At 40.8% G+C, this 15,834-nt stretch overlaps 1 protein-coding gene across 2 annotated transcripts in view; it reads right to left on the bottom strand.

Annotated features, from left to right (window-relative positions):
• Positions 1 to 15,834, bottom strand: part of LOC126215057 (uncharacterized) — a 128,390-nt gene that overhangs the window by 41,076 nt on the left and 71,480 nt on the right. For both annotated transcript variants that reach the window (XM_049941705.1, XM_049941706.1), the window contains one exon: positions 6,552 to 6,737. In XM_049941705.1, coding sequence (XP_049797662.1) covers positions 6,552 to 6,737 — 186 coding nt within the window. The remainder of the gene's footprint in view (positions 1 to 6,551; positions 6,738 to 15,834) is intronic.

The following is a 15,834-nucleotide window of genomic DNA, read 5'->3' on the forward strand; positions in this document are numbered from 1 at the left end:
GGATAATGGAATGTAGTCAAATTAAGTCGGGTGATGCTGAGGGAATTAGATTAGGAAATGAGACACTTAAAGTAGTAAAGGAGTTTTGCTATTTGGGGAGCAAAATAACTGATGATGGTCGAAGTAGAGAGGATATAAAATGTAGACTGGCAATGGCAAGGAAAGCGTTTCTCAAGAAGAGAAATTTGCTAACATCGAGTATAGATTTAAGTGTCAGGAAGTCGTTTCTGAAAGTATTTGTATGGAGTGTAGCCATGTATGGAAGTGAAACATGGACGATAACTAGTTTGGACAAGAAGAGAATAGAAGCTTTCGAAATGTGGTGCTACAGAAGAATGCTGAAGGTAAGGTGGGTAGATCACGTAACTAATGAGGAGGTATTGAATAGGATTGGGGAGAAGAGAAGTTTGTGGCACAGCTTGACTAGAAGAAGGGATCGGTTGGTAGGACATGTTTTGAGGCATCAAGGGATCACAAATTTAGCATTGGAGGGCAGCGTGGAGGGTAAAAATCGTAGAGGGAGACCAAGAGATGAATACACTAAGCAGATTCAGAAGGATGTAGGTTGCAGTAGGTACTGGGAGATGAAGAAGCTTGTACAGGATAGAGTAGCATGGAGAGCTGCATCAAACCAGTCTCAGGACTGAAGACCACAACAACAACAACAACAACAACAACATGGCAGCAGACAACTGACAAGTGCCTTTGCTAGCTCGTGAGCATATCAGGTGTACCCTAATTGACTTTAAAACCATGGCCCAGTCACAGAATGATGATGATGATGATGATTGCATTGTGGGGCACTCAACAGTTCAGTTATCAACGCCCATACAAATTCCCAACCTTTTCTCAGTCCAATCTTGTCATGTGCATGAATGATGATGAAATGAGGAGGACAACACAAACACCCAGTCATCATCTTGAGGCAGGTGAAAATCCCCAACCCTGCCGGGAATCGAACCCGGGACCCTGTGCTCGGGAAACGAGAACGCGACCGAGAGCTGCGGACCCGGTCACAGGAGTCCCAATTTCTGTCAGTAAGAGCCGACTGTAGGGTGCAAGTGTGGTGCAGATCCCACAACGCCGTGGACCCAGATTGTCACTAGACTCTGTGCGAGATGGTAGTGGCTCTGTAATGATGTGAGCTGCGTTTACGTGACATAGACTGGGTCCTCTGGTCCAACTGAACTGATCGTTCACTGGGAATGGTTGTATTTGGCTACTCTGAGACCATTTGCAACCATTCGTGGACCTCACGATGCCAGACAATGATGGAACTATTACAGATTACCGTGTGCCATGTCACCGGACAACAATTGTTCGCAATTAGTTTGAAGAACATTCCGGGCAATTCGAGCAAATTATTTGGACACCTAGACAGCCCGACACGAATCCTGTCGAACATTTGTGGGACATAATCGAGAGGTCAGTTCGTGCAGAAAATCCTTCACCGGCAACACTTTTGCAATTACGGAAGGCTATAGAAGCAGGGCGGCTCAATATTATTCACGGGACTTGCGACGAGTTGTCGAGTCCGTGCTATGTCGAGTTGCCACACTATGTCAGAGAAAAGGAGGTCAGACACGACATTATCCCATGACTTTTGTCACCTCAGTGTATTCCAGCCTTGGTCTCCCTCCACAATGTTTGACCACACACTTCCTAGTTTTACAAAATTTATTATTTCCTAATGCCACAGGACGGCAGCTAGCAATGTTTTCCATATTAGTAAAGTTGTACCACAAATCTCTTTTCTCACAATTGCATGACATATTACATTATTAGTTACTTGGTCTTCTCCTCTTGCAGTCCAGTGGTCGTCTACACTGTACTTCCACACAAATGTTACTACTACCATCTTTGAATTCTAAACCTTTTCTTACCATTGCATCGCGCTCCGACTGCATCCTCCACAAAGAACACTAATTCGTCGATGAATTTTGAAACATTTCACTTCGCCTGCAAACAAATCGAATCATCGTGCATTTTTCATAATTGGGGGGGATTTTCAATTACTTGAACCATTTTGGTAAGTGTAAAAGTAAACACTGGTGAATGCTATCATATTACTACCAGTATACAGTCGGTGCCAGGGATCAGAATGCACCTGTGGATCAATGGCCACAGCACTGCAGCTGCCATATTTAAATTTACATCTACACTCTGCAAACAACTTGAGTGTATGGCAGAGGGCACTTTTGTTTTACCACTTGTTAGATCGTATTCCCATCCCAAGACATAGCAAATGAAGATTGACTGCTTAAATACCTCTGTGGACACAGCAATTACTCTAATTTTGTCTTCGCAGCTACTATGGGATCAACATATACATGGTTGTAGTATATTTCTCATTTCATGTAAGTTCTAGAAACTTTTGGGTGATAATTGCCATCTATCTTCAAGTGTCTGCTAGTTAAGGTTTATTAACATTTTTCTCACAGGTCAAACGAACTTGTGACCACATACACTACCCTTCCTTGTACAAGTTCTGCTCGACAGGCACCCAACATATTTGAGTACCATTTTTGTCTGCATCACAAAGGTATTTTGTAATCGATATGCTTTGTAGGCTTGCTGCATTTGTACCACATCTGACCCAGAAATCTAACTCCGCCACACGCTTTAGTTACAAATGAGCTTACCTGATGTTTCCGCAAATTGTTCCTCCGAGATATCCAAATGACAGTGAATCCAGTTGTGACTCATTTCTAGTGAAATCATAGAACACTACACTTTTTGTTTTCTGAAGTGCTCAGTTTTACATTTATGAACATCTGAAGCATGTTTCCAGTCTTTGCATCACTTTGAAATCTTATCAAAATCTGTATATTTCTGCAACTTTTAAAGACAATATTTTGTTACAAATAACTGCATCATGTACAAAAAGTCTGAGGTTACTATTAATATTGTCTGCCAGGTCAGTGTCACACAACACAAACAACAAGGTTCCACACGTACTTCCTGGGCGTATGCCTCAACTTCCACATTCCTCTGCTTTTCCATCCGAGCTGGCACACTGTGTTCTGAAGTCCAGTTACTTTTGTTTGATACCCCACATATTGGCAATTTCACTAACAAGCAGTGGAGTGGTACAAAGTCAAATGCTTTTCAGAATACAATAGATATGAGGGTCATCGAGAATGTCACGGCAACTATTTTTTGTCTTTAAAATGGTAACGAATTAAGAAATTCTGAAATATACAAATAGAAGGTTAATTCATATGTAAACACTACACGTAGGGAGACGCACAAATATACACACACTGCCATATAGTCAAAGCACACGGAAAAAGACAAAGAAAAAAAATTTGTTGTTACAGACATGTTTTACTGTCAATTGGAACAGTACACAATAGTATATTACAAGCTACGTGCATTTGAGGCATCGGGGGCCTCCCCATGTGATGTGGCACTGGATGGCAGTCCTTCCTAAGAGAACGAAGTGTGAAACTAGACCACAGTGCAAGTTGAGCAGCCAGTCGGGACAGATGTTACCAGATACTCACAACACTCTTACATGAAGACTGCAGTTCACAGTGAAAAGAATTCGCCACAATGCTGAGAGGAGCTCGTGGAAGCAGTACGAGACGCCGGTCTACTGTACCGTACAGAGCTCTGTGGGTTGACGCATTCGGGCACGGCAGAGCTGCAACGGCCGACACACACCGATCAGTGCGCGACAGACTACACTAGTACCTAGATCGCCCGATGCTCGGAGAATGACATTCGATGGTAGCTGGAGGAATTACAGCACCGTACTGGTATGGGATAGACAACAACCTACAGGATTGTACACGACGAGCTACAGGTGTGTAAAGTTGCTGCAAAGTGTGTGCCTCGCGCACGAAGTGGAAAAGTGGCCACATTACAATGAGGAGGGAGACAATAGGCTTGCGAGAATCGTCGCTACAGATGAATTTCGGAACTGAAGCGCCAGTCTGTGGAATGGTGTCATCCGGGTTCGACACGCAGGCAGAAATTTTGTAGCAATCCCTCTCCTGTCAAGTTAATGGTCATCATAGCCAGTGACAGAGGAGTGATTCTGTGCCATTTCGTCCCACACAGACAGACTGTTAATGCACTGTGCTACTGTCACACTTTCCTGCAACGGCACCTACAACGGGTTATTCTGCAAAAATGTCACGAACGTCTACACGGTGCATTAATTCTTCAGAATGACGCAAGAGTCCACAGGGCAGCATGTGTGCAGAACCTGCTCGTGCGATAAAGATGGAAGTACTGGAGCATCCACCGTATTCACCACACTTATCAACTCACAGTTGTGACCTCGTAGCACAACTGGAAGAACTGTTGCACGGAACACACCTTCAAACACGTAAATACATTGCCACAGCAGTGAAGTGCGAGATCCGACAATTCACTCGTGGTTAGACCACCAGTATTCGGGATCTTCCACAGCAATGGCAGTATGTGCTGGATTCGTTGGGAGACTATTTTGGGGGACTAGGATGTTAAAGGTCCATGTTCCTGCCCTGTACTGTTGCAACTGACAGTAAAACACATCTGAAGCAACAACGTCTGTTTAATCTTTTTTCTCGTCTATATCTTTACAGTTGTTTGAGTGTTCATCCATGTCCCTACATGCAATTTCTGCATGTGAACTAACCTTGCATTTGCATATTTCAGAATGTTTTCAATCATTGTCATTTTCGAGACAAAAAATAGTCACCACAGCTTTTCCAGTGACCTTATACATAGAATACACTCCTCATATCCAGCGTTGAGTATAATCTAATTTACTCACCAAGTGGCGGCAGAACACGTGGCTCCTTTTCAGGCAGAAGGGGAAGGAAGAGGGGCGAAGGACTGGATGTGCCTAGAAAAGGTGTACACTTTGGGAAAGTCTCCCAGAACCACAGATCAGGGGAGACTTACCAGAGAGGATGAGGAGGAAAGACTGATTGTTGGGGACTGCGCTGGATGAGATTTGAAAACCCGAGAGACTAAAGGTGGAAGACAGGGTAATATGCAAGACAGAAATTACTACTGAAACATTGTGCACGAGTTAATAAGAGTGAAAAGCTATGTGCATTGTATGTAACAGAGGTGGGAGGAGGGACGGCAAAAAATAAACGAGTCAGAAAATGAAAGGTGTAGAACACTAAAATTGAGTGAAGAAAGTAGTAGTTGCTGTGACAATGTTGAGACGGAAGGAATTAACGTAAATTAAGGTCACGTGAATACTGAGAGTCTGGGACATATTGTAGTGTTAGTTTCCACTGCAGAGTTCTCAGAAACTGGTGTCTGTGGGAAGAATCCAGATGGCACATGTGATGAAATAGGCACCGGGGTCACGATAGTCGTGTTGTAAAGCACGCTCTGTGACAGGATATTGTGTGTTTCCAGTACTCACCCTCTGGCAATGCCCATTCATGCTACCTGATGATTTGGTGGTAGTTGTGCCGATGTGAAAGGCCAAACAGTGTTTGCATAACAGCTGGTATATGTATCTGCCTTAGGTAGGTTCTGCCAGTTACAGGACTGGCTGGCAGTTGTGGCCAAGCGGTTCTAGGCGCTTCAGCCTGGAACCGTGCGACCATTACGGTCGCAGGTTCGAATCCTGCCTCGGGCACGGATGTATGTGATGTACTTAGGTTAGTTAGGTTTAAGTAGTTCTAAGTTCTAGGGGACTGATGACCTCAGTGCTACAGCCTTTTTTTTTTTTTTTCAGTTACAGGGCTGCTACAGGTAGTACTGGGATGGTGCAGAGGGCAAATCTTCCAGCAGGGACGCTCACAGGGGTAGGAGCCACGCACATTGCGGAGGTTGGGTGGGTGACTGAAAGCTATTCTAGGTGTCGTGGGTAAAAACTCAGACAGAATGGATCTCTCTTCCAGGGCACCATTTTAGGAAGTCGTGGCCCTGTCGAAGTAGACAATTAATACATTCCAGACCAGGATAATACTAAGACACCAATGGTGTGCTCTGAAGCTGTTTTGTATGTGATGGCCTGGGAAATCTGCTTTTTAACTAGGCCGGTGGGGTAAATACATCCAGGTGAGAATGGTGGTGTATCGCTCTACAGAGTCCGAATCCGAACAAATATGTTTGCGTCGAATGTTGATGCTATATTGGAGTGAATGTCTGATGTGGAAAGGGTGGCAACTGTCAAAATGTAAGTACTCTTGTCTGTTAGTAGGTTTGATGTGGAGAGAACTGTGCAGCTGGCCTTCAGTGAGGACGAGATCAGCATCGAGGAAAGTGGCACAGGATTCGAAATAGCAATATATGGGAATATTTTGTCAAAAACTGATCGGTCGATTTGGAGGGGGGGACCAAACAGCGAGGTCATCGGTCCCGTCGGATTAGGGAAGGAAGGGGGAAGGAAGTTAGCCGTACCCTTTCAAAGGGACCATACCGATGTTTGCCTGAAGCGGTTTAGGTGAATCACAGAAAATTTCAATTGGATTGATCAGATGCAGGTTCGAACCATCAAAAATTTATTGTCTGAGCATAATCTGTAGCAGTGCTGAGTAGTTAAGAATGGTGAAGTAATCTAAAATAGGATTAACAAGTGACAAGTAACTTACCGAAATGCACGAGAGATCAGTTTGGGTTCATATGTACTCAGATACTGCATGGACAGCTCGTGCAGACTGTGCAGTTCTCCGAGAGCTTCAAACGCCACAGTCTCCATCGCACGCGGTGTGTCAAAATACACCAGCCGCAGTTTTCTGAGTGAAGTGCTACACTGTTTCAGCAGAGGCACGACAGACCTGTTGGCATGCGACACATTTCATTCTTAAAAATTTTACATGCACACGTAAATGTTATTGGTAATAAAACTTGCGTAAAACACCTAAGAACTGTGGAGTGAGAAGATGATAAAGAAGAGGAAGAAACAGCAACTTCAGAGATTGAAGGGGACCAAATTCTGTATCAAGAATGGACATCACCCTAGATGAGATACAGAAGGCTCTGAGAAACGAGAAAGTTTTCAGGCCTGGAATTGGTGTAGCAATTCTAAAATATGGAGGATTACAGCTACAGCAGAACATCTTACATCTCTTAAATGGATGCTGAAAGAGAAAGGTAGTACCTGATTCGTGGAAGCCAGTGGAGGTGATATCACTCTGCAAAGAGGAGGAAATGTCTACGAGAATTGCGGTCTCTCTCAAACATTTTTGGTCAAATTGAAATAGGTGATAGTGTGTCCACAAATGATTATATTGAGACAGGGAATCAATAGTCGGAAATGCATATTTATTGTGTTACGGACGTACACAGGGTACACCATACAACAACAAATTACAATACTGTTAGAAGTGATGACCACCAATATCAATGCATCTATTTGCAAGGGCACATGCACTTCTACCATACTCCCGCAAAGATTCCGGATGAGTATTGCACAAAGGAACAGGCGGTGGTAGGTGGTAAACAGTGTACACCCCTAACTACCAAAGATCCGTGCTGCCTGTCTCCCGGTACAACAGACAACCAGGATCTCTGGAAAAGTGCACCACAAGTTCATTCGTCGCTGCCATACAGGCACCGAGACTGGAGCTCATCACTTTAAACAATTACTATGAGCTATGTTGTCGTTATGCGGTCTACGCTGTGTATGTGCACAATAATACGCATTTCTGACTATCGGTTCTCTATCTCAATGTCATCAGTTGTGTACCCATTTCAATGTGATGAAAAAGATTTGAGACAACACGTATAGAGGAATAAGTGTACTAAAGGCTTCTTATGAACTCTACACAATAAGTATTAACAGCAGAATGAGCAAGATACCTTGTGTCTTTCTAACGGATGATGAGAAAATGGCTTGAGAAAGGGGTGGTGTTCTAGGGGGGATGTTAGTACCGCGTGCCAGTTAACTGAAAAATGGTGAGAACGCAAGATGGAAACTCCAACTGAAAAGGTTTTTGACAGAAAGAACAGAATTAAGCTTTCGCACATCTTCAAAAAATGAGGGTATCGAAACATTTAATAAGAGTAACAACTAATTTGTATCGGCACACAAAAAATGCTGATAAATACTGGGAAAGAAAAGACAGGACCACTAAAGATCAACAAATGAATGCATCTAGGGTGTAGCCTTTCACTTGCTACATTCCACATACACTTATGACCAGAACACTGAAAGTACTACAACCTGATTACCCACAAACTTTGCTCAGAAGGGTCATAATAAGTGAACAAGTATCTCAACTTGTTCAAACACACTTAACTGTTTATGAAAAACTGATAGTCAAAATTTTTCAGGTGTTTTCCAGGGACTTCACGTGCCTTTTACTGTACAGTATCCTCAGACAAACGGTGGCACAGACGTTAGGGTCACAGCTTCTTTATTCGAAACCCCATCATTACTTTTACTTCTGTTTTTCATTTATATACCTATGTCTGTAGAAGATTACTACACGAATGTTTTCCAATGTATATTGATTTAGTGCCATCTTTATTCGCCTACTAATTTCATACAAGATAAATGACTTTTTTTTAAAAAATGAAAAATTATCTGAAATTGTTTTCAGTGAAACTTCTGTAGTGTATCTCGATTCACAATCAATTGCAAGCACCAATTTCCGGGAAAGCGACCTCTTATATGCAGTCTGCCACAAAATGATTGCCAGCATGCGAAATCTTCATCAATGTTAATGAAACTTATTTACCGAGTGAGATTCATAAGAAGAAATGTCACTGCAACAAACTGGCATTCACGTGATGCTCATGGTGTTTGGAATATCTGTGTTTCAAATGTTTCTATGGTCAGTATCACCTAAGGGAACACACCAAATCTTTCTGAAGAAAAAACATATGAATAAAATATAAAGATTAATATAAAAATTGACATGAGAATGATATCGGAATAGGAAAATTTATAAATATTGCAAACCCTCAACATGCCATACACACATACATTATATAATAAATGTATGTCTCTTATTGTGAAATCCAACAGCACTTTTACAATAATATAATATGCTTGTATCACATAATTTGATGATACACAGTCACACAGTAACCTTCACCAATCTCATCTTCACTTACGTCCATTATTGCTATATGCTCCTTCCACCTTTCAGCTTTCCCTTCTTTTCTTAAGACTTGTTTACCATCTGAGTTCTTGATATTCATAGAGGGGGTTCTCTTTTCTGCAAAGGTCTCTCCAATTTTCCTTTAGGCGGCATCTATATTTCCCCTAGCAATATATGTTTCTCTATCCTTACATTTGTCCTCTAGCCATTCCTCCTTAGCCATTTTGCACTTCTAGCCAATCTCATTTTTGAGACATTTGTATTCCTTTTCGCTTGCTTCATTTACTGCATTTTTGTATTTTCTCCTTTCATCAATTAAATTCAGTATTTCTCTTCTGTTATCCAAGGGTTCCTACTAGGCCCTTTTCTTTTACCTATTTGATCCTCTGCTGCCTTCTCTTTTTCATGTCTTAAAGCTACATTCTTCTACTGTAGTGCTTTCCCCCATTCTTGTCAATCGTTCCCTAATGCTCTCTCAAACTCTCTACAACCTCTGGTTCTTTCAGTTTATCCAGGTCCCATCTCCTTAAATTCCCACATTTTTGCAGTTTCTTCACTTTCAATTTACAATTCATAAGCAACAGATTGTGGTCAGAGTCCACAACTGCCCCTGGAACTGGCCTACAATTTAAAATCTGGTTCTGAAATATTTGTCTTATTACATAATCTGAGACCTTACAGTGCCTCCAGGGCTCATCCATGCATGCAGCCTTCCTTCATGATTTTTAACCAACTTTTGGCTACGATTAACACATGCTCTGTGCAAAATTCTACCAGGCAGCTCCCCTTTCATTCCCTACTATTTTAACTTGTCTTCCTTTTCCTACTATCGAATTTCAGTCTCCCCCCTCCCCATGACTATTGAATAATTTCTTTTATATCATAATGTAAAAACAATGACACTGTACTATTGTTCACATAAGTAATTTTTTTTTCCTTCTGATTTTTCGATAAACTTGTGTAATTGATGTTCTGATTTCATTTCTTTTTTGTTTCATGTCATTATGTTACGAAAACTGTAAACAAGTTTCAATGTGAATATTAATGTTTATGTCAAATGTCAAGTAATATTGTGATAGAATTGAAATGTAACAAATGTTGAGACTGTTGTAAGATGTTTAAAATTGTAACTGTGGATCTGGTCCATACGTAGGCAATGTGTTAGGATATGTAGAATGCAAAACCTCGGGTGAATACCCGGCCTGTCAGGGAGCGGTAAAAGGTGGATGGCAGGCGAGCACGGGAAAATGCACGCGCGTACTGCACGGCACAACGGGCTCAGTAGTTGGAGTTTGGCATTGGTCTGAGCAACACCTTCTGGAGTGAGGAGGCTCTCCTGGAAGACGTAGTTTCACTGAGCCTCGGGTATGCTGTTCCAACGCCCACACAGCATGGCAAAATTCCATAGGCACTAAATGGAAAAGTATTGCGACGCTAAGAAGAATTAAAGTGCCGATACGTCAAGAGCCATAGCTGTGGTTGTATGTGTGCTCTGTGCCTCGTCATCTCGCCGCCCGCCAACCGCCGCATCGATACTAGCAGGTTGAAACTTTTAGTACTGTATTTGTACGGATCAGAGAGGGAACTGTGCAATAATAACCTAAATTTTACCAGAACTTTCCCATCATTTAATTATCCTCACAACTAACCTAGACAGGGTCGTTTCCAAATATTGTGCAATCCGAGTGTCCCGAAACAAAAAATTAAATTTTGTGTTAATAATAATTATTCGCAGTCCTAGCTATGTTAGAATGGTGTTTAAAGAAGTGTTTTGTTATTGAATCAGTAAATGAATAACGAAGGTCTAACAAAGTTGAAAGATAACTATAACATTGATATAGTAATGAAGTTTATTATTTCGAGACAGATATAAAGGTATTTAAATGAGCAGTAAATAAGATGAAAAGAGTAGTAACTTATATACTGGAAATCTTGAACGCATAATAAATTCGGTAATCAATTCTTTTAATATAGTGATCATAAGAGTTTCAGGGTCTCCCCCCCCCCCTTTTTTTATTCATTTGAATTCTGAAATGTTCTAAATTTGTTTGACCAGCAAAAGTTAAAGTCAATATAAAAGTCAAAATTTATCAGTGTTTTATCTTTATCAAAATTGACATTTTGTGTGTGGCTCGAAAGTGCTATTTCTAGGGTAACCTATGCCCGATTTTAATCAGATTAATAGAGAGTATAAAGCTTTGTAGTATACATTATAGTATAGTGTTATGTATTCATGGTTTTTTCCAGATCAGTACAAAACGTGAAACCATCAGTTCAATAGATTTTCTGGTTCTAAAATTCTACTATATTATGCAGTGTTTTGCATGAATATATACCAACTTGTACAGGGAAGAAACTCAGTTAATGCCTAATTAGGCTGGCAACCGTATTATTATCAAATTGGTAGCATCTTCTGGTTTGCTTTTGGTCCATACTGACGTGTAATTGCATTTCGAACTTGCTCGACGGGTCATTGTTATTACAGAGTGGGTATAAGTCTGATTTGCCACCATTCAGGTACACGCGGTCGATATCTATACGAAAATCCTTTCTCATAAGGTGAACCCCGCTCACTTACCATAGCACAGGCTTTAACGAGTACTGTGCCACGCGATGGTTACAATAATACGTTTCTTCAATTTCTTCATCATTTGTGGAGCTTGTTGGCATATAAACTTGTACTACTGTTGTAGGCGTGGGCTTCGTGTCTGTCTTTGCTACAGTAACACGTTCACTATTCTGTTTGTAGTAACTTATCCGTGCTCATATTTTTTTGTTCATTATTAAACCTACTCCTGCATTACCCCTATTTGATTTTGTATTGATAACCCTGTATTCACCTGACCAGAAGTCTTGTTCCTTCTGCCACTAAACTTCAATTCCCACTATAACTATAACCTATCCATTTCTCTTTTTAAATTTTCTAACCTACCTGCCTGAATAAGGGATCTGACATTCCACACTCTAATCCACAGGAAGCTAGTTCTGTTTCTCCCGGTAATGATGTCAGACTGAGTAGTCCCCACCCAGAGATCTGAATGGAGGACTATCTTACCTCTGGAATATTTCACCCATGAGGATGACATCGCCATTTAACAATACAGTAGAGCTGTATGCACCCTCAGAAAAAATTACAACCTTAATTTCCCCTTGCTTTCATCCATTTGCAGTACCAGCACCGCAAGGCCGTTTTGGTTGATTTTACAAAGCCAGATTGTCAATCATCCAGAGTGTTGCCCCTGCAACTACTGAAAAGGCTGCCCCTCTTTAGGAACCAAATGTTTGTCTGGCCTCTCAATATATACCCCTCCTGCTGCAGTTGCACCTACAGTACAGCTATCTATATCGCTGAGGCGCACTAGCCTTCCCACCGATAGCAAGGTCCATCACACACACTGCTCTTTGGAATGAAATTTTCACTCTGCTCTCATCAGCTCCCAGCTTGCTCTGAAGTAAAGCTGTGAGAATGGTTTGAGTTTCATGCTCGGGTAGCTCCATCAGTGGAGCATTTGCCCGCGAAAGGCGGAGGTCCCGAATTCAAGTGTCAGTCCAGTACACAGTTTTAATCCGTCAGGTAGTTTCACTCAGCTCTTTGCCGATAGCAAATAATTATTCGGAACCCAGTAAATGACCTCCAGTTTGCAATATATTGCCTAAACCAAATATATAACAGCTATTATCTAAAAATAATAAATTACATCAGTTTCAGATGATTTGTGGCACAATAATCAAAACTTTGGGTGACAAGGCATGGAAGGATACAAAGCTAAAATTTGCAAAATAATGGCTATGCAAATTCTAATATATGGACGTGAATCTTTGATATTAACTAAGAAACGATTTTTATTTTTCTGCACCTGCCACCTGTTATATGTGTTTCGAGGACATTGTACAATTATCAGGTTACATCTGAAAGTTTTGACACCCCTGCAATACTGACTGTTCTGTCGGCACCTATTTGCTTGTTAGTCATGTTCCAGTGGCGTTACTGTAGTGACAATGGTTGATTATCACCTGATCTGACATTTTATGGCATGTAGTTGTCAGATTATATTCTTCATATCAGTATTTTCACGGTAGCTTATTTGACAGCTAGTCGCTGGTTCTGCAATGTGTGTTTAATAAAACCTGTGTTGCTTGAGAAGCAGACTTACAACTCGAGGTGTGCTGAAGTAGTAAATAATGATCTGGACACTTTGAGAGACATTACTACCAAAAAGTAATATAGGGCACATTTGATGTCGGAAATATACAACTGGGAAATAAAATCTTTTATAGTGGGAGTTATGTTAAACAGGAAATTACCCTACTAAGAAGAGAGGGTGAAACCAAGTCATTAGTTTGCCATATGTTGCTATCACATCTAAGAAGATCATACAAGTATTTAATGAAATAAACACGTGTACTGGGTTCCACATAACTAATAAACTAGTAATTCTTCTAAGAATGAAATTCGAGAAATTAAATCCGGTGAGTAAATCCAGTCCATATGAAGTAAAAGGAAATTCACACTCCACTGGGTATATAGGACAAACTGGCAGCACATTCAAAGGTAGATTTCAAGAATACATCAGAATGAAAGAGAAAGACTTCAACACCTGGAAAGCATCTACATCAGACAGGTTAGACAATCTCAAAACAGAGAAATGTACAGCAATCAGTTCCTAGTAATCTATTTACTGCAGATCTAGCAACATTTCAACCCCTGTGTCACTATCCGCAGTGCTAAAAACATACAGAAGGGTACACAAAAATGTAGTCATTCCTTGCAAGTCAATATTAATGGAACAAAATGACACATTGTTATGGGAGGAAGGTTATTTTGAATGTTGAAGGTGACCCAGAGACTGCTATTTTTTGTTAGTTTTATCCCAAACAGGAAATTGCTAAATCTTAAATATGAAAATTGCATCGTAATTTTGAATTCAAAAGCATCATTGATTCACAAAACTGTTCACACCAAAATTACTTTCATTATTTGTAAATTATGACATGGACATAAAACAGATGTAACCTATTTGTAGAGAAACACAAAACTGCAAAACATCTGTTTGAAAATCAGAGTGGAAAACATGCTGAAGTCAAATTAGGTATACCATTGTAAACACAATAAAACATCATATTTCCATAAATAATTACCACTAGTTACTGTAAGCATTATTCTCAACCTGTAATCTTCACATTTTTCTAGTATTTGTAACAGTATTAACCTGTGTCAAGAGTTTGTAAATAAAATCCACAACAACAACTCCAGCCTGAACCTGGAGGTTTTACGAGGTCTCCGATGCTTCGATGCAAACAACGCACTCGGTTGTCAGGAACTGCTTGCGTTTTGAGGATCGCTCTTAAACCTGTTGTCACTAATACGTGTGAATATTATAACCCGTAGTGTAAGTGTATCAGAATTTGGAAGGAAACCATCTGGTGGAAAACAGCATCATAGCCAAGACTTTTTATTTAAAGACAAACATCAATCATCTTACCAAAACCTATTTGTATAAACTCGCACAAGTAGCAGCAGCAGCAGCAGCAGCCTCGGAACATCGCCCATAACTTCGACAACATCAAAAAGCTATGCACAGATTAATTCAGCTATGCCTTCTTCACTTTGTCCAAATTTAAATATTGAGTAATAATTTAAACAATACAGCCAATCGATGTGTTCTGTGCAAAGCCTACCATCTTTATACAGTAGTCTCGAATGAACTGGGACAGGAGCACGAACTACAGGGGTTGACGTAATTGGGCATGTACTAAAACTTTAAAATACTGCATTAATAATGTCCAGTTACTAGCCAAAATCTGGATTTGCTGTAATAAAGTTAGAAAGGAAATGACTGACTGCTGCACTCCATTTGAAAATCAGTGGAATTAGTGATATAAAATTCATTTTATCGGAAAGGCCAGCAAGTGGAGTCATTAGCCAAATTCTATACTAATGGGGGGAAAAAACTGCGCCACCAAAAAATAATTATTGCAGAATAATAAAATGTTGGGAATACATTTGTCTAGATAACATATTTCAGAGATTGACGTTGCGAGACCGCAGGTTCATGTAGGTGTGCGATAAGCCATTGCAAATATGAAATGCTGATATATTAACAAAAAATTTAACTGCCACAATGTTGAATGCAAGCATGCAAATGTGCATGCATTGTGTTGTACAGATGCTGGAGGTCAATTTGTGTAATGGAGTTCCCTGTCTGTTGCAGTTGTTCAGTCAATGCAGGAACAGTTAATGCCATTTGTGGGTGACACTGGAATTGTCATCCGATGATGTCCCATACCTGCTCGATTTGGAGACAGAAACGGTGATCGAGCAGGCCGAGGTAACATGTCGACACTACATAGAGCAATAACAGGTCAGATCACCAGACAGACTTACAGATCTGCAGTCAGGGTGTGCAGGATAACCACGGGAGTGCTCCTGCCTTCATATGACATCAGATCCCAGACCATAACCGCAGATGTACACTCATGCTCATAAATTAAGGATAATGCCGATACGTAGTGAAACAACACTCTGGTGGGCAGTTTGCGGGTTTAAATCACCTCGGGGTATGAGCATGCGGTGCATTTGACCTGCGGTCGTCGCACGGTGGCGCTGGCAGCAGTCCACATATGCAGAGGTGTGTTCGTACAAGTCAGAGTATGGTGCAGACGTTTTCAGACGTGCTAATGGTGACTGTGTGTTGAAAATGGCTCAAAGAACACACACTGATGACATTATGATGGGTAGATGTGAAAATTACCGAACTATCAGTTTAATAAGTCACAGCTGCAAAATACTAACGCGAATTCTTTAAAAATGAATGGAAAAACTGGT

Source organism: Schistocerca nitens, chromosome 12 (assembly GCF_023898315.1).
Source record: "Schistocerca nitens isolate TAMUIC-IGC-003100 chromosome 12, iqSchNite1.1, whole genome shotgun sequence".
Taxonomy (NCBI): domain Eukaryota; kingdom Metazoa; phylum Arthropoda; class Insecta; order Orthoptera; family Acrididae; genus Schistocerca; species Schistocerca nitens.